Here is a 20203-nt window from a genome sequence, read left to right as displayed (position 1 = left end):
CTGTGGAATATGATGTTTGTGGATGACATTTGTGATTTGTAGTGAGAGTAGGGAACAGATTGAGGAGACCCTGGAGAGGTGGAGATATGCTCTAGAGAGAAGAGGAATGAAGGTCAGCAGGACTATGACAGGATATATGTGTGAATTAAGGGGAGGACAGAGGCATGGTGAGGATGCAGGGACTAGAGTTGGCAAAAGTGGATGAGTTTAAATACTTGGGATCAACAGTTCAGAGTAATGGTGAGTGTGGAAGAAAGATGAAGAAGTGAGTGCAGGTAGGGTGGCAGGGGTGGAGAAGTGTGTCAGGAGTGATTTGTGACAGACGTGTACCAGTAAGAGCAAAAGGGAACGTCTACAAGATGGGCGTGAGACCAGCTATGTTATATGGGTTGGAGACGATGGCACTGACAAAAAATCAGGAGTCAGAGCTGGAGGTGGCATAGTTAAAGATGTTAAGATTTGCACTGGGTGTGATGAGGATGGACAGGAATAGAAATGATATATTAGAGGTTCAGCATAGGTTGGATGGTTTGGAGACAAAGCCAGAGAGGCGAGACTGTGTTGGTTTGGACATGTGCTGAGGAGAGATGCTGGGTATATTGGGAGAAGGATGGAGCTGCCAGGTAAGAGGAAAACAGGAAGGCCTAAGAAATGTTTTATGGATGTGGTAACAGAGGACATGCAGGTGGTTGGTGTGACAGAGCAAGATGCAGAAGACAGGAAGAAATGGAAACAGATGATCCGCTATGGGGACCTCCAATGGGAGCAGCCGAAAAAAGAAGAAGTTAAAACTCAAATACATAGCACAAGTAGAAAGCTAAAATTCAAAGTGGAAAGGGATGATAATGAAGCAGGGTTGAAATTCAAGAAATAAGGAGAGAGTGGGATTTTGGATGCAGATCTATAAGGAGAATTAACAGCAGCCATACATAATATTATACAGATAAAGTAACAGAAAGTATTCTAAGAACTAAGTCAACATGAGAATGGAGGAAGGAGAATTTGCTAATAGAGATGACTACAATTTAGGGATACACAGAATAGGCAAGAGGGGGCTGGAATTTACTGCAGAAAACTGGCAAAGGAACCAATGTATTGGAAGCAAATAACTAGAGAGGTTAATGTAATGCAGTGGGATGAGGCCAAGAATACAGTTGAACTGCAGGCTAGAGACTGCCTTCCCTACCAGGGTGTGACATCAGAGTTCAGGCAAACAGAAAGGAACAGAGGTATCATTGGTGACAGACCTGCTCTGGAAGAGGTTTTAGTTGAATCTAGAGCAGAAGCTGCTGTTAAAAAAAGGAATACTTAGTAGGGCATGTAAATACTAGAAGAGTTTAGAAAAGATTGGGAAGAGAGAATGGAAAAGCAAATTACAAGGGAACAATGGGAGGACATATGTATGGTTCACAAACATGTAACAGAGTCCAGAAGGTTTAGGATTTTTGCTTGAAAGTGTCTGCATAGGTATTTTTATACCCAGACTCCAAAGAATTTTTCCTCAGGTATATGGAAAATGTTGGAAGTGTGATGCAGAAAAAAGAGGTATCTGGTAACATACATTTTAGGGATGCAATAAGATGACAGATTTAAAAAAAATCCCTGCAGAATACTCTGTCAGAAATATTCAGCGAGCAAATGGCTGTAACTAAGAAAATTATTCTTTTGTCTGAATAGCCTAGATGTAGTAAGGCCTTGCCCAAGTTTAATTCAGTTGGCTGCCAAAGCAGCAATTACTAGAAAATGGAAATCAAAGTCTAAACCAACTGCATTTGAAGTACTGAATATTGTAAGAGAGCTACAAGAAAGTATAATTGTGTAAGAACTTACTGTAACAGTAGATGTCCTACTGATCACTGCTGCAGTATTCCTGTCATATGGATTCTCCCTATTGATGTCCATCTGAGGGACCTTCCCTGTCCCTAGCTTTCCTAGGCATACATTGGGTTATACACAGAACTGTATGAGTGTGGATCTTCAGACCATCTCCAAGCCAATGGCCTGAAGACTGCTGAGAGAGGAGACTGGTCAGATAGGAGGGATGTAGCTTGAATAGGTAAGAACATTCTCCTGTTCCTATATAACAGATTAGAGGTTAAAGCAAATGGGGAAAGGAAAATGAAGGTTAGAGTATGACAGAGAAGACAGGATGGAGAGTGAGATGGAATACTGCAAAGGCGATTAGTAGAACATCTATTATTATTGTACATTCTTACACAACTGTACTATGCCTTGACTAAAATCACTGTTGCAGCATTGCTTACATATGGGTGAATCCCAGAGCTGAAGGAGAAAATAAGGGTTGTTGACTACTGAGTAGAACAGCTGCTTAGCAGCCTGGACAGAAATGACCAAGTGAAGGCCAACCTGGACCTGAAAAAACAGGATCAATTTTGTAGTGTCTGGTAAAGGTGTGTACAGAGGAACAAGTGACAGCCTATAAGATAGACCTGGAGTCTATTCCTTTGTGAAATTCACCTGAGAAAGCCACTGTTCTAGTGGAATGTGATTCCGGGCAGGACGGCAAGGTGTTACCATTGTGTGAGCAGCAGAAAGAGACAACCTTGGAAATCCAAACTGCAATATTTTTTGCAGACTGGCTGGCCCAGTTCAGGAGTCATAAATGATACAAACCGCTAGTCTTTCTGAAGAATTTAGTTTTGTCCAGATAAAGTCTAAATTGTCTGTGAATGTCCAGAGAATATAAGATCCTTTCCTCCCTGTTTTGTGGATTGCGAAAGAAAGTGGGAAGATGAATAGCCTGAATGAAGGACAGCTTATTCACTACCTTAGGCATGAAGGATGGATTAGCCCTGAGAGTCATCCTGTCCTTGTGAACAATAAGTAAATGGGGAATGGCCATGAGACCTTGTAACTTCCTAGCAGAAGTGAGAGTCAAGAGAAGAACAGTTTTCTAAGTACATAATTTTTTAGAAGTAGAAGATGCTGGACAAAGTGAGGCAGTGTAAGCTTTTCTAACACAAAATTAAGATTCCAAGGGGAAAGCTGGATTTTCTTGGTTGGTTACAGTGTAGAACTCCTAAGAAAAAAGGCTTGACCGTCGCTCTAGCCATATGTGGAGGGCTAAGAAGGAGGGAGAGAGGCAATGACAGCTGACAGTTGAGCTTTGACAGTAAGACAAACCTAATCAAAGTAGTTCACAGAGATATTGCAGTACAACAGGAACTTGTGATAAGACCGAGTCCTGACCAAGTTTGCAAAACCAGCATAAAAACCCTTTCCACTAAGCAGAGTAAGATTTTCTAGTAGTGGGTCTCCTGCCCTCTTGCAGGACTTGAACAACCTCTTCAGAGAACAAGTGTCTATGAGGAATTAAAATCCTATCATCCATAGGATCAGGAAGGATGAGAAATGGAAGATTTGGGTCGGGCAGCAATCCATTTTGCTGAGTTATCAGGTCTGGTTAAGGAAGAATTCTCTTGTAATTTCCCTTCGTCAGGTTAAACAGCAGGGAAAAACAATGCTGCTTTGGCCAAAATGGTGTCAGTAAAAGGAGTTTGGATGTTTTCTTTTGTGCCTTGAGAAGAATTTTTGAAAGAACAGGCAGAGGAGGAAAAACATAGAGGAACTTCTCTGTCCACTGGAAAGAAAATGCACCCACCTTCCAGGATGTGGGACAAGGGTCCCTGGTGCAGAACTAGGGGAGCTGATGGCTGACTAGTAATACAAACAGGTCTATCTGAGGAGTGTCCCACTTGTTATTATTCTTTCGGCTTTTCCCGGTTAGGGGTCGCCACAGAGGAACTCTGGTCCGCTAATGATTGGCAGTAGATTTTTTACGGGTGCCGAGGTGCCAGCTCGACGCCCAACCTTCAACGAAAGCACTCCCATTCTACGCATGTCTACACCACTCAACCACGAGGAGAACATGCAGACTCCACACAGAAGGCACTCCAGCCAAGAATCGAATGGGAGAACCTCTTGCTGTGAGGCAACAACACTACCGCTGCACCACCGTGGCTAAGAGGAGTGTCCCACTGAACAGTGATAATCTGTAAAGCCTCTCTGTTAGCATGTTATCATAAGAAAGGATCTATGTAACTGTGCATGTGATGTTCATTTGGGTTGGCAAGTTTCATGCCTCCTGTGCTAACCTGCATACCTAGTCTGTGTATGCTAGATGTGGTCAGGTTTTTCATAGGTGGGCGAAAGTCTGAAGAGCTTGCAGAAGAGCCCTCACTTCCTTCAGATTGATATGTTCCTTCAGGAACTTAAGTTGCCATTTCCCCTGCACTTGGTGTGATCCTCTCCATGCCCCCCACCCCATGTCTTGTCTGAGGCATCTGTTGAAGAGAAGAAGGTGGTGTTAATGGCAGCCATGGGTTGAGGATGACCTGTTCCTTCCACCAGATAATTCTTTTCTGAGACAAGACAGGTAGACCAAGGGGTGACCGTGCTGGGACCACACAGATTTCAAGTACCACTGGATTTTCCTCATAAGACGTCTAGCCAGGGGGAACATAAGGATGGTGGCTGCCATGAATCCTAAAGTCCTTAGCATCTCCCTTGCTGAGCACTCGGTTGCAGAGGAAAGATTTTGGAAAAAATTGGACAGACTGTGAATTTTCTCCTGGGGAAGGAAGGAATGCACTTTCTCTGTGTCCAGTCTGCAGTCCAAAAAAAAAAAAAAACAGGTCCTGTTAGGGACCATGTGGGACTTTTTTTTTTGTAGCTTACAGTAAAACCCAGACCCGTCAGAATGTGGAAGATGAATTGCAGATGTTGCAGATGTTGAAGAAGAATTTCTGGAGAGACAGCCTGGATTAATAGGATGTCCAGGGAGGGAAAAATATGGATCCCCTGCATGCAACAGAAAGCTACTAGTGGATCTAGACACTTTGTGAACACTTCTGGAGCTGTGGAAAAACAAAAAGTCAAAGAAGTAAACTGAAAATGTTATGAGACAGAGAATAACCTGAGGTAATCTCCTGCAAGAAGGATGACAGGGTATGTGTGAGCAGGTGTCCTTCAGATCTAATGACACTAAGAAAGCCTCGGGGAAGACGAAAGGCAGAAGAGTGTGAAGAGAGAGCATTCTAAAGGATGGTACCTTCAAGTAAATATTTAGGAAAGACGGGTCTAGGATGGGCCTTCACTGCTCTTCTTTCACTGAGGCTAGAAAAATCCTGGAGTAAAATGCTTTTCCCATGAAGTCCTATGGGATTTGTTGATGGTGTCTTGATAAAAGAGGTCTTGAATAATGAGGGGCCAGAAAGGATATTTGGTTTTGAGGAGGATATGGCATGCCATTCAGAGGGGGAATATCTTCCCAAGACATGGCATAACCACTCCTGATGATGGAAATGACCCACTTGTTTGTGGTAATAGCTTTCCATCTGAACACAGAGACTGACAGTTTCTGGGAAAGAGGAATAATGGGAATGAGGGCAGTGGGAGGGGTGCTGCAAGGGTAGTCTCCCTGCTGGAATTTCTCTATGGGGATTTTCAAAGTACCTCTTCCTAGGGTTTTCCTTTGTTTATGAGCTGTCCTAGGATCCCTTCTAATGAAGGAGGTAGATTTAGATGGATAGTACCTATGCTATCTGGAGAACTGAAGAGAGAAGAAACTGTCTGCTGTCCTTCATGGTCTTACCATGGTTATGGAGAGTTCTGAACAGGCTAACCACCTGAGGACCAACCAGCAAGTCTTTGTCCAAGGGAAAGTCTAAAATATTTGCTTTGAAATTCTCAGGTATAGGCTGAATGTGAAGCTATGAGTATCTGCAAATAACAGAACCAGTGGCAGCTACCCTAGAAGAAGCAGCCACAGCACCATAACTGCACTTAATGCTGTGTCTGGCAATTTGAATGCTGCATTAGTAAGCACTTCATTTGAAGCTTAGACTATGCTGTAGGGGGGGGGGGGCAGTATAACTCTCTTTAAGGATTGTAGGACAAACAGCAAGTACTTTGTAATTTGGTATCTAATTTCCTTAAAAGCAAGTGTAGCAGGGGTATAAACCTTCTTTTCCCACCTACACATAGCCCTATCATCTTTGTCAGTAGGTAGGGCATTAGCACTGGCTAGGGCTTAACCAAAGAAATAGATACTGCAGAGGGATCTGCCACTGGACTCTTGTACAAATATTTTAGGCCATTAGGAACCTTGTAAAACATGTTTGGTCTTTTAGGAGCAAGTGGTTGAAAATCAGGTGCAGAAGAGCTGGACTGAAACGTGTCCTGGAAAGTCTCAACAGGACGGACTGGATTAGGGGCAATGGTTCCCATCTCTATGAGGGTGTAATACCTCTTCTGAACATCAGAGATCTGTGTGGATTACCAAAGTGTTTCGTCGTGTTCTGTATAGTCTCCCCAAAGGAAGCTTCCTCAATAGGGGAATCTGGAGAGAGGAAGGGAGTCCTATTTGTCAGATGAGATTTGTCCTGGTGAATGCATCTGAGAGTAACAGTCCACAGAATGGTCAGAGTCGTAATCCTGTTTAGGTTTTTGAGGGGTAGCCTGTGACTGCAGAGACCCAAAGGAAGGAGGTTACAAAGACATAACAGCTTTGAACAACCCCTGTGTGAAGTCTATTCACTCCCTTTCCCTAGCAGCTGAGGGGCAGGCCACGTGCCTAGTCTTCTGTTTTTCCTTTTAGGTACATCTGACTGGATGAAAAATTAATTTTCAGAACCCTGTCTGACTTGTATTAGACAGCCTGGGATTTCTTCCCTAACTGAAATTTGAGGGATGCTGTATGGGTCCTCAAAAATGATGAGACATGGTTCCTTGGATGTAACAGCAGTCTGAAAGGCCACAGGAGCCATAACGGCCTTTAACGGGGTCTCAGTAGTGGGCAACTGAGAAGTACTCTGATGTACCACGGGTTCTGCAACCTCAGTGGGTACATCAGAGTCAGAAACACTGGACTGCAGATCTGTTCGAGGGCTCTTTAGTTTTTTTCTTCAGTGGCACAGGGACGCCCAAGGATGTGGAGTCAGCCATCTTGGACTGGGCCAATTATTTAAAGATGTTGGGTTTCTAGAAAGTTGTTGAGTGGAAAGCCTTGACCCAGGGGTTTTGGGAACAAATAACTTGACAGACAGAGCAAGATTTGTGATCATGTTATGGGCCTAGGCAAAAAAGACAGTTGGTACACAAGTCCTTGTGGAGAATCTGCCTAAATCACTGGCACTTACCCCTCCTAGCTGACATCTACAACTTTCAAGAAACTATCATAAGGAAAAAAGGAAGGTTCCCAATGGGGCACTTACCTGGATAAACAATTGAAGCAAAGATACCAACGACCAAAGAGTGAACAGTCCAATGGCTGCATGACCTGCATTCAGGCTGGCGGTGAGACAGTCTGAAGATCCACACTTGTACATCCATTTATGTACTGCAACACATATGACCTGAGGTCATGCATCAGATGCATGATCTAAGAAAAGTAAAGCTTTGGTACTCTGGCTGGATGTCAGGGGGGGGGGGGGCACCCACATGTCAGGAATACTGCAACAGTAATTTCAGTCAGGATATCTGGAAGAGGGTGTGAAGGCTGCCAGTCTACCTAGATAGAATTTTGTAAATAATTTTATGTCATTGTATATATTAATATGATCCATAGGCTTGTTTGACAAATGTAAGAAAACTGTGTTAGGTTCTGAGCTTCAAAAATGTAACCATAGTGCACCCTGCTGGAAGAAAGCTGACTTTAAGTAAAGGATTTTATGACTGTGTGTGACCTCAAGTTAGGAGACAGGATGTCTGCCGCTAGAAATTCTTTCTATCATCCTAAGACAGAGATAATTACTAGGTTTCACATGCAAAGTGTCTTTTATTGCTGTGGCTTCCTGGCAGGTGCAGATTACAAAGAAATGTTAAATTTTAAGCTCTGTGAGTCTGGGAAACTTAAGCAGAAGTATCAAGAATGATGTAATCTGAAATGACTCAGCAGTAATGTGCATAATCAATTTAAGGGCTATCTCAGAAAGTAAGAATGGCATTTTGTATTTTGTTCTGAAGCTGACAACAACTCACCAGCACTTTGCCTTGCAAGTAAGATCTAAATCTTAGTATTTCTCTTAGAGATGGACAGAAGTAGCAAGATTAGTCTAGCTGTTTTCTATATCTTAGTAGACACTCGCACAAACACCAGGAACCAAAAGTGGACACGGTTACAATAAAGGCTGTCTTCCGAAATCACAACACCTCCAAAAACTCCACCGATATACAATGCTCAAAACGATAGAAATCCCACCAGTGATAATATGACAAAAACTTTTATTGGACACTGACAAATGAACACTAAAATATAACGAATATCCACAATATAACTGAATGGTATATGAATTAGAAATAGGATTAAGGATTAATAGGATTAATACTTGTTTCTGTTGTTTCTGAGCCTCTGCCCACTGATTTTGTGGCAGATCTGGCCATCTGTTTGGAATTGGCAAAGTATGGAAATTAATTCTGTATCCCTGGCATACTATGTTCAATACCCACTTGTCCTGGGTTATTAACTGCCAGTTTTGAGCATGAAGTGCTAATTTCCCCCCCAAGGGGGCTGCCAAAAGATAAGTGCTTGGTGATGGAAGAGGGAAGTCACTGTGACTGCTTATTGTAGGGTTGTGCTTTGTTTCCTCCTGATTTGGAGGTGGAGGCACCCCCATGCTTTGACCTGTAAGAACCCTGTGATTGGTATCTGGAGCCTTTTGAGCACCTGGATTTGCATTGAGTGGCTCTGTTGGACACAGGAAAGGACCAATTTTTTTGTAGATCAGTGTCTACTCAACCTGGGTGGCTGCACTTGCAAGAAATCTTGCACAGTTTGCATAGATTTAGCTTTGTCTTCCATTTTCTTTAAAACCTCTTCTGCCTTATTACCAGAGTATCATGGTGCAAAAGGGCATCCAACAGTTTAGCTTTAACATGATCAGGCAGATTTTGCTCCTTGAGCCAGGCATGCCTTCTAATCACAGGTCCAGTAACAGTGGCCCTACAAGAGGCCTCCAAGGAATCAAAACCACATTGCAAAGTATGCTTTCCAACCTGTTCTGCTGAATGCAATAATTCCTGTAACTCTTTATATTCCACACAATCAGAAATCAACATCATTTTCTGTTTCAGTAATTCCATAACATGTTGTTGATATTTAAGCATATGAAACTGGCAGTTTAAGGCCCTGATTGCCAAGGTTGCAGACATATAAACCTTCTTTCCCCATCTATACAGCATCCTGGAATCTCTATCAGAGGGGGTAGGATTTTTGGCTGTAGAGGCCTTTACACCCTTGGAACCCTGAGAAATAGTCTCAGGATCAGCAGCAGGATTTTTGAATAGAAATTTGTGGGAGTCAGGAACCCTGTAATATCTGTCTGGTTTACTAGGAGCCGGAGGTAGGGAATCAGGAGCCATGCTTAATTCCGAAAACACATCATCAACAATGTCTAATACAGGAGGTATTGCCAAAGGCCTATGCTGAGGAAGAAGAAGGAAATCCCTAAGCCTCTTTTTTGATTCAGAAAAGTCCTGACTCTCCCAGTGAAAATGTTCCCTTAAAGTATGCAGTGTCTCTCCAAAAGAGTACTCCTCAGGAGGAGATGCAGATGGGATGGATTCCTCTGCATCATAATCCTCATAGGGTGGAATAGAAAATTTCTGATCAGAAGAGGAGTCAGAAGAAATAAAAGCCTGATCTGAAGATTCATAATCAGTGCCTTGCCTAGGCCTCTTAGCAGGGGGGGTGGGAACCCTTGTTCAAGGTAACTAAATCCTCAGCCATTTTGATCATCTGTTTTTTTAGGCATAGGGGCCTGAGCACGTGGGCTCATGCATCTTTTTTAGATATAGAAGATGTTTTTGACCTTGTTTTTGTTGCTGGCGTCGGTTTAATATAAAAATGTTGAGGCCTGAAAACGCCCTCAGAAGCCGGTGCCTGCTCAGCGGCTCCGGACCCATCCAAGGGAGAGACATCGGTAAGGAGCAAGAAAAACTTTCCCCAATGGGGTACTTAGCTTTAGTTTGAAGACTTCGGTTCTGAAACTCGAATACGAAAATTTCAGGAGTCGGCCGACCAGCACTTGCGAACTGCTTCTGCTTCGGACACCGCGCGGCAAAAAAGACTGAATAAAATGGCGTCAGCTGCATGTTTTATACCCCTGACGACCTGACGTCATGGAAGTAGAGACCACAACTGACGCAGGACCCAAGACTTTGTTATTCAGGCCGACTGAGGGCAACCTGCCAGCAGATTACCCCAAATGTAATGACTGCAACAGTGAAACACAAGAACATCAAGATGATGACTATGTTACACTGGTAGCATCGATGCATGCTATGTGACTACTGCAATCCTTTACTTTTATTTTATTTATTTAACATTTGTTTACCAGGAAAGTCTGACTTTGACAAAGCCCATTTTCAGCGGAGGCCCAGGAAGAAACACTCCAGATGCATGTCTTTGCAATGTGGGAGTAAACCAGAGCACCCAGAAGAAACCCACGTGAATGCAGGGAAGACATCCAGACTCCGCACAAAAGGCACCACAGCCAAGAATCAAACCAGAGAACCTCTTGCTGTGAGGTGACAATGCTAACCATTGCATTGCCCTATTAGTACAAGGTTTTAGGGCTACAATTCCAAACTGTGTCCATGGAAGATGACATAAGTGAAAAAGTAAAAAACTGTCAGCCAAGGCAAAAACAATGGGTAAATAAGTTCATATGCCATGATGCCACATAAACCAGGTAAGTTCTTTTACTTATGCAATTGGAATGCATTTAAATAGAAGATAAAGCACACTCACCAACTGCTTTTCTTCTTCTTCTTCTTCTTCTTCTTCTTGGTCATCTTCCTCATCATCTTCCTCCAACAGACCATCCTGAGTGACAGCTTCAGACTTAGTAAGTGTGATCCATAAATCTAGGGCTTGAGTAAAAGTCAAGGAAGCCAGAAATACAGCAGAATATTCATTCGTTCATTCATAACTTTTCATTCAAATGTCAGGCACAAATAGTCACAGTGTCCATCTCAAGAGTAGGATGTTGTTATATACATTCAAGGCCTTTATCAGGGTTGAAATTAACCTGCGGTGTTGCATCATTGATAGCTACCATACCATACTCCAGTAATGACCACTGATATTCTAATAATAGGGGAAAGGCTTTTCCCTATACTACACAGCACAGTACAGTACAGCCATACTTTGATCGTATATATGACAGTATGCAGATATACAAGAAAGCAGACTTTTTGTCCATCATGTCAACCGAAGTGATACAGCTGACTCGCCCTTATACCACCCTCTTTTTCACCACTTATCCCAGGCAAATTTTCAAATCTTCCACCACCTCTTTTTTCTTTATGTAGGGCTAACACACCCACATGCATCTACCATTAGCAAGGGAGAAGTGTAATGGAATGACTACAAAGGACACATTTCACTTCTGCAAAGGTTTTTCCCTTAATGCAGTCCTGTCCCAACCCCTGAAGCATGGGAGGTTGTTTTCTTGGTTTCCAACAAGGAAAATGCTCCTAACCAATGCATTTCCAAGTGCACCTAGTCCTCCACCATGGAGGCATCCAGTATATACATTTCCAGTGGTCTCATCATTTACTCATACTCTTCATTTCACATTCCCCTTACAATCAGTGGTAAGCCTCTTATATGCATTAACAATGACTTTAAGGTACTTCTCTGAATACAGACTCCCAAACTGAAAAAAAAAATATTCCAGATGAGGCCTTATTAGCACACAAGCAGGGACAATGCTGACACTATGGCAGACACAAGTCTTTCCAGGCTTGATAGTTGTTGCTGAAGCACCTACCAAGGGGAAGAAAGGAGCCACTTTTGAGATTTTAAGTATTTTCTTCTGATTTTTTGTTTAAAATTACTGCTTTGCCGCCTACTTTTTGGTGTTTTCCGGCTTGCTAAAGTTGATATCTGTATTAGAAACAGTATTTAGAACACATCTAGAGCCAGTTTACTGCATTTCCTGTGTTGCACTTAATTTAAAATCAGTTTTCTTAAAATTGCATTTTACCTGAATCTGGCCTAGCACTCAAGTGTGGGATCATTTATTGCACTGTTCTGACTATTTTGCTATTTGTGTATCTCTGCTACCTTTAAACTAAAAAAAAAAATCTTGCTTTTTTCCCCACTTTCTGAAATTTAAGAAAGTTCAGTAACAGATTTGCTGTTCTGAACTGTTTGTAAGTTTCTTGGAGGCCAGTGCTTGCTTGGGCTAAAAGGAAGTCTGTGTTCACCAGTGGCAGTGGTTAACACTGAGCAGCCTGCCTGTCCCTGTAGGAGTGGTTACTGCCTAGAAGCTGTAGTTTTATTGGCCATTTTGGGTCAATTCCAAACTCCTTGATCTCTCTCTCTCTTAAAACCCTGCAACTCTCTTTTTGGGTGGTCTTGCGCACAGAGCAGCGTCGGGCAACGCTGCTTAAACAGGTTTAAACTATTCCCGGCTCCACAAAGTCTGCTCTTCACTTTTTCCCATAGAACTGCTCTAAATCTCAAAATAAGCACTCTATTTTCATTCTAAAGCCCTGCACTTGCTCGTATAAGTAATATCATAGGTAAACACCAATAAACTTAAGCACTACATCCTCTTATACTCCTTTTAAGCACTTGCTCCCTATTGGTTCTTTCTGATCAGTCAATAAGTAGTTCCCTATATTATTCAGGCATGTCCAAAGGTCAGTTTCGGGTTTACTCTCCAGTTCAGCTGGAGAACCTGGGAATCTTGAGGCAATGTTACAACTGCCTTATGTATACAGACCACCATCTCCTCCTCCCAACAAGCTCAAATATATGTGAGAGATGCAACTCTATAGCCAAACTGGAGGCTAAGCTCTCTCAACCCAGTACTGGCACAGCCTGTCAGGAGGAGAAGGTAATCACACACACCACAAATCCAGTCTCACACAGACCTATTGCATCAGCAAACCAAACACATAAACACACAAAAACATACTCGGAGGCTCTAAATAAAAATCTGCCTAAGCAGCAGAGACCTCCAAAGCAGACATCCAAGCAACCCCTACCATGAAACACTACCCACGTAGCACATAGCTCACAAAGTCAGTGTGCCACACAGTCACAGCCCTTAAGGCTAAACAACACACCTAATACACTTGTAATAGGTGACTCTATTGTCAGACACACTGACGTCCCACTCACCAGGCTGAACAAGGAGAAGGTCACTGTAAGCTGCCTGTCGAGTGCCAGGATCCGCCACATAACACAAGCACTCAGGTCACTCCAAAGCAAGTACAAATATGACTCCATCATTGTCCATGCTGGTGTGAATGACCTGAGATGTAGCTCCCTGGACTACATGAAAAAAGACATTGAGGTACTCTTTGATCATGTAGCCCAGGCCGGTATGACCCTAACCTTGAGTAGCATCTTATCCTCACCAAGAATGATGCCACAGTATAAAGACAAAATGATCAATTTTAACAATTGGCTAAAGTATTGGTGTAATTCAAAAGAGATCCAGTGTCTGTCAGCCTGGGATTACATGCTCGACAAGCCACGTTGCTTTGCTAGGGACTGCTTGCACCTGTCACCCCTGGGTTTTCGAATACTGGCAAAGGCTCTTGCCTCCCCCATAGTGCCTTTTTTTGCCAAGGCTCAAAAGACAAACCCACCTCCATAGACAACACAAAGAAAAAAAAACTAAGGGTAATGCTGCTCAATGCCAGAAGTCTAAACCTCAAGATGCACGCACTCGAGACTCTCCTCAGTATGGAGAATATCGATATCTGTGCAGTAACAGAAACCTGGTTCAAGGCTCCCGAGAGCACCCCAGCACTAACCGGTTATACTTCATACCATGCTTTCCGGCCCCAAAACTCAGACCAAACCACAGAAGGAGGGGGAGTATCCATATTTATCAAAGATACCCACACCTCCAGGTTAGTGGCACTGCACGAAGCATCGGAGACCATCCATGTGCAACTAACAGTGGGCAAAACTGCCTTTCAGTTTGTAGCCTGCTACAGACCACCCTCCCAAACACAGGAACCTCACTCGGCTTTCCTGAGAACACTGAAGAATATGAAGGTCTCTCCAAACACCATTATATTGGGTGACTTCAACTACCCAAACATTGATTGGGAAAACTACTCAAGCCCAAACACCCTCGCCCAACGGTTTTTAGAATTTATAAACACAAGAGGGGAAAACATATTGGATCTGGTCATCATCAACATGGGGTCTCTATGTTCCACACCAAAGGTATACCCCTCACTGGTAAGATCAGAACATAAACTAATCTCACTGGACATTCATATTCCGTCCCCACCCCTAGCCAAGGAAACCACGGTGAAGAACTTCTCAAAAGCAAACTTCACACTTCTCAAAACCGAGGTGGAATCCTTCAAAGCCTCCGGGCCAGTGGAAAATATGGCCCAAATTGCAGAATCCTTTACAAAAGCATTCTTTGGACACCTATAGGAATGCATGGAGCATGCTATCCCAAATAAAACCAAGACTCACTCCTCCAAAGGCAGGAGACCTGTCTGGTGGACCCCGGCTATAAATAAGCTATACAAGAGAAGGAGAAAGCTACTACATGATAGAGCAAAATCTCAAAAAGGGAAGGTGTCTCTGATCAGTACTAGCAAGAAACTACGATCCCTCATAAAATCATCTAAGGCCAGCTTCGAAAGAAAAATTGCCCAAGACACTAAATATAATCACAAGGCCTTCTTTAGTTATGTCAGAAACCTGGGAGGCAACTCCCAGATATGCTCTGAGTTAGTGCAAAATGACAACAAATACACTGAACCCACAGACATTGCCAACATCCTGGCAGAAAGGTTCAGTGCAAACTTCTGCCCCCTTCCCCCCCAAAAGAGCAAATGTCTATCCCAACAGAGTGTAGCCTTCCTGAGATTACAAATGCACAGGTGAGAGCTGCCCTCTCCAAAGCAAAAAACACAGCATCAATGGGACCAGACGGTGTCCCGGGCTGCGTCTTACACGAGCTCCAAGAAGAACTAAACCCTCATATAAAGTCACTGTTCAATCTCAGCCTTACTACAGGATATGTACCCAAGGAATGGCGTACAGCAACAGTGGTCCCACTCCACAAAGGTAGTGCCACAACAGACCCCGGAAACTATCGCCCTATAAGCCTGACTAGCCTGGTATGCAAATCATAAACAAAGACATTGGGAACCTCAAGACACTGGATCATCCTATCCAATTCGGCTTCGTTAAGGGCAGATCTTGCCTCTTGAACCTGGTCGACTTCTTTGAAACAGTTACCAAAGCCATAGATGAAGGGAAGGTAGTCCACACAGCCTACCTGGACCTCACAAAAGCCTTCGACACAATAACCCACTCGGGCATCATAAATAAGCTCACCAGCTTAAATATCAACCCCTATGTCACAAGATGGGTTGCAAACTGGCTCAGGGATAGAACCCACATGGTCAGAATAGCAGGTGCCATGTCAGACTCTAAACCAGTTACAAGTGGCGTCCCACAAGGCTCAGTCCTGGGACCTCTCTTGTTCTGTATATATTTCTCCAAGGTACAGGCTAACACGGGTGGACTATGGCTGACAAAGTTCGCAGATGACTGCAAACTGGGTGCCGTAATCAACTCTCCGGCTGACACAAGCATCCTCCAAAAGGGTCTCACAGAGATGAATAACTGGTGCCAGAGCCATGGCCTAAGGATAAATGCCAAAAAGTGCATAGTCATCCCCTTTGGGAAAAACATAGTGCCCACAAATTACCACATAGGTGGTAATCCATTAAGTACGGAAGTAATTAGGGACTTGGGGACCCAAGTAGATAGCAATCTCTCCTTTGACAATCACGTTGCCAAAGTGGTTAGAAAGACCTTCTATATAGCCCACCTTATCATGAAAGGGTTCACATCTAGATCAAGAGAGGTCATTGTGCCCCTCTACTCATCACTTATCAGGCCCATAATTGAATACAATGCCCCATTTGGGATGTACCTTACCAGACACCTGCAGCAACTGGAAAGACCCCAAAAGTACCTCACCAAGAGGATCAAGGGGCTCAAACAGATGCCCTATGCAGTTCGGCTAAAGAAACTCCAGCTCTACCCAGTTGCGTACCGTCTACTCAGAGGCGATCTGTGTCTGACGTATAAAGCCATGTACAACCCAGAATTAATGAACATGCTTCACCTCTGGAAATCCAAATCCCTTACAGCTAAACGCTCTAGGGAATTGAACCTCAGCACAGAAATAAATAGGACATGCTGGAGGGACAGATTCATATCCCAGAGGCTCCCCTCACTCTGGAACAAAATCCCAATCCATGTTAGGCAGAGCCCCTCACTGACCCTCTTCAAGAGAAATCTTGATGAGTGGATGGGAGATCATAAGTTTGCCCTTGGGATCTCTTCTGTATCCCTGCTTGACAGAGGTACAGTAAACTAACCTTAAAAGGGCTACCTTCTGTGACCTACTATACAGAGGCACAGTCAACTAATCTAAAAGGGTGGTGAAAGCCAAACACATTCTGGCTAGGCTTATAAATGCCCTAGGGCAGATAGCCTAATATCAGCCTATGAACAATAAGCCCTGACTGTGATCCAGATAACCAAGGATCAATTAGTGACTTGGGAGAGAAAGGAACAGATGGAAAAAAGAGAGACAGTGTATGTGTGACTGGCCAATATCACTTTGATTATCATGAGGAGAGGGAAGGGAGGTATCCTGCCACCTAGCAGAGGGTGGATGTGCCAACTGTCAGTGTAGGGGTAGAGAATGAGTGCTCAATAAGCATTATGCATGCTGCAGGCATGGAAGAGACTGCATTGTGTGGAAGCACACATGGGTTACAGTCTCAGTACTGTGCATGTCCTGTGTGTTCAATCTACCTCAGGGATAACGAAGCTACGGCAAGCAGAAAACCCTAATGACTGTCTGGACGATGGCCCCTTTCTTGGAAACACAACGACAAAAAAGTGGAGGTCACTGTTGTAAGGCAATCGGAAGTAAAGCACAGAGAGAAAATAAATAAATAAATAAATAAAATAAGGAAGCAAGACATTTGTATCTCTGCGGTCTGCATTAATTATAATGCATTGCAGTATTATGTTGCCATGTGACACACTGCTGTCTCATATCACACATCATTATGGCATTTACAGTTAACAGTAACATTCATGTCTTTTTTTCTAACACTTGTGTCTGTTTTTCATTCACCTCCTAAAGGATGCTCTTAATAACACAACCCATCCCTAGATTCTCAAGCCAAAGTGTACAACCATATACTTTTTCAAACTACAACGGATTTACCACCTAGCTGTCCACACTGCTACAGTAGATCAAGCTGCTCTAGTCCTGGTGTCATTAGTGATCAGAGGACAGCATTCTCAACAGAGTAGGTGATATCTACCAAAATATATTCAAAAGAAATGGTCCACAACTGAACTCTGTGGCATCTTGTTAGTTTCTTGATTAAAAGACTCTACTCAAAAGAATATTTTTTGCCACCTATAAGCAAACTAGTCATATCCATCCAGGCCACGCATGAGTGTAAGACATACTGCCTACCTCAATCAGGCCAAGGCATCTGACACAATTCTCCATTCAAGTATTATAAATAAACGCATAAAACTGGGCATAAATCACTACATTAGCTGATGGAAAGCCAAATGGCTCATGGACAGGAAAGATGTGGTTAAAGTGGGTGAAATCCAGATCCAGCAAGAGGCCAATTACTAGTGGTGTGCCACAGGGCTCAGTGCTGGGACCACTCCTGTTCACAATATACCTCTCTGAAGTGAAGGCTAATGTGGAAAGGTCTTTTGATGACAACGTCTGCCCATGACTGCAAGATAGGGGCAATCACTGAATCCCCCAATGATGCAGATATCCTTTAGGAGGGTGTAGATCACACAGAGGTGTCAAAATCATGGCCTAAAACTTAAATGTGAAAAAATGCATCATTATATCCTTTGAAAAGTTAAATACCACTGCAAATATAACATCAACAGCACACCTCTAAGAGTTGAGAGATATAGGTAGCCTGAACTTTGACCACCACGTGTCCACAATGGTGAGGAAAGTCCTTCTATGTGGCACAACTTATAAGTAAAGGTATGGCATCCAGATCCAAAGAAATTATAGTCCCGCTGTACTCAGCCCTCATTAGACTAATAATAGAGTACAATGCGCTACTTGGCATGTACTTGACTAGGAACTTACAGCAGTTGCAGCGACCTTAGAGGTTCCTCACAAAGAAAATACAGGGTGTAAGCAAAATGTCCTATGCAAACAGACTAAAAGCCCTACCCTTTACTCGGTCTCCTACAGACTATTAAGGGGTGACCTAAAAGGTACTCATAAATCCAGCCCTGATGGAGCTGCTACACATCCGCAAATCAAAATGCACAGGGGTCACCCGATCTAGGGAACTAAACATAGTCAACAACTATAAAATGAAAAGGGAGAGACTCAGCAAAGGCACGGACTGTTTATTTGAGTAAGTGCTTTCGGCCAAGGAAATACCCCAGCCTTCTTCAGACTAAAAACTATAGAAATAGTATATATATATAAAATTAATTTTATAGTTGTTGAATTCGTTTCAGTTTTGTTTTCGTTAGTATTTACACAGTTTGGAACTAAACTTAGTCAGCGACTCAAACAAAACTTGCTGGACAGCCACATATGTGTCTCAGAGATTGCCTCTTCTTTGAAACAGTCTTCGTATTCATGTTAAGCAGAGCCCCTCCCTGGCCCTCTTCAAATGCAATTTGGATAAATGGATGGGAATCGCAAAATCACACTTGGGGTAGTGCCTATGTCCTTTATGGATAAGGGCATCTGTAAGATGCTCAAGGCATAGGCACAAACAAATGCCATCTTCTTGCCCCTAACAGCCATATATTGGGTAAAATTGGGTTATATAGGCTAGGCCTGTAAGGGCTCTTAAGATGTTAGCCTAGTAGTCTCCTATGAAGCTTCACTTCCTGACATTCATTCCCCACCCCTATTTGAGTGCGTCACATCCACATCCTTTAGTTTTTTTATCAATATTCCAACAGTAAAGCTGTCAAAGACATTCTACAGTGCAGATATTATAGAGTATCCACCAAGTTTCCTTTAACCTTGGCACTGACCAAGTCATACTATCTCTAACATTTTTTTCATGTTGACAAACTGAATATAAATTTTAGGCTTAAATTGCTGAAATCATAAGTAGCATGAAAGGATTAGAAAGAAATACTCAACATGCACAAATGTGACAGAAAACTATGTTACATTAATTATGGGACACTAACAAATTTCCTCCTGCACAGAACAAGAGGCTTTACACTATCAACTCAAACTACATGCAACCATCTGGGGTCACTGCATAAACAGGCCACTAAAGTTAGGGCCTGCTTAATCAGCCACATGTCAGCCGCTGGCAATATGATAGAACATGATACCCCCAACAAATATGCCAATACCCCAGCAGAGAAGACTCTTCCTTCTAATTTCTGAATGATGATAAAATATATTCATCCAGGCTCACAAGTATGTCCAACTTCTAGAGTGACTCCATAAACAGCATCTGCGATCCATGAAGTTTACTATGGTGGAAGGGAAGGGAACTAGACAGCTATGCCTTTATTCTGCATCACATACCACAACACACGCACTAAGGGAGAATTTAATTTTACTACTCAACCTAATGCATGTATCTGGAGGTGGGAGAATGCCAAAGTAACTGGAGAAAACCTACAGAAACAGAGAGAAGCCATACATACTCCACAGTGAAGGAACCACAGCTGAAAATAAAACTGAAGAACCTCTTGTGAGGCATCTATACTAATCACTATGCCACAGTGCTGTCTGATGATATAATAATAATGCTTAAATACAGAGCCTCAGGCAACAGCTAAAGGGATAGATGTAAGTAAACTTGTCTATGGACATATCAACCAGACAGGGCAAAATACAAGTGAAAACTATACATCTCAAAGAAATGCATACAAAGCCATATGTTTTAATTAAAACCATCATGTAATCTGACATATACAGATGACAGAAATATGAACCCATAGGCCCAAATAAGGAGACAATATTTTTTTTCCTAAGAGTGAGCATTAGTAAACCTTGAAATCTAAAATGTTCTCATGCACAGAATGTAGATAGATAACTAAAATATGAAATTAAAATAAAGTTCAGTTGTGCAAGCTGAACTTACCATAACAGTAGATGTTCGAATAATCACTGCTGCA

The 20203-nt window shown here is 42.8% G+C and overlaps 1 protein-coding gene across 1 annotated transcript in view; it reads right to left on the bottom strand.

Annotated features, from left to right (window-relative positions):
• Positions 1-20203, bottom strand: part of GPAA1 (glycosylphosphatidylinositol anchor attachment 1) — a 1710146-nt gene that overhangs the window by 241156 nt on the left and 1448787 nt on the right. Inside the window, exon 10 of the mRNA XM_044067413.1 lies at positions 10772-10894. Coding sequence (XP_043923348.1) covers positions 10772-10894 — 123 coding nt within the window. The remainder of the gene's footprint in view (positions 1-10771; positions 10895-20203) is intronic.

The sequence above is a fragment of the Protopterus annectens genome, chromosome 3.part1 (genome assembly GCF_019279795.1).
Source record: "Protopterus annectens isolate FY-2018-M chromosome 3.part1, PAN1.0, whole genome shotgun sequence".
Lineage (NCBI taxonomy): Eukaryota > Metazoa > Chordata > Ceratodontiformes > Protopteridae > Protopterus > Protopterus annectens.
The sequence above is the reverse complement of the archived record's forward strand: the minus strand, read 5'-3'. Positions and strand labels throughout refer to the sequence as shown.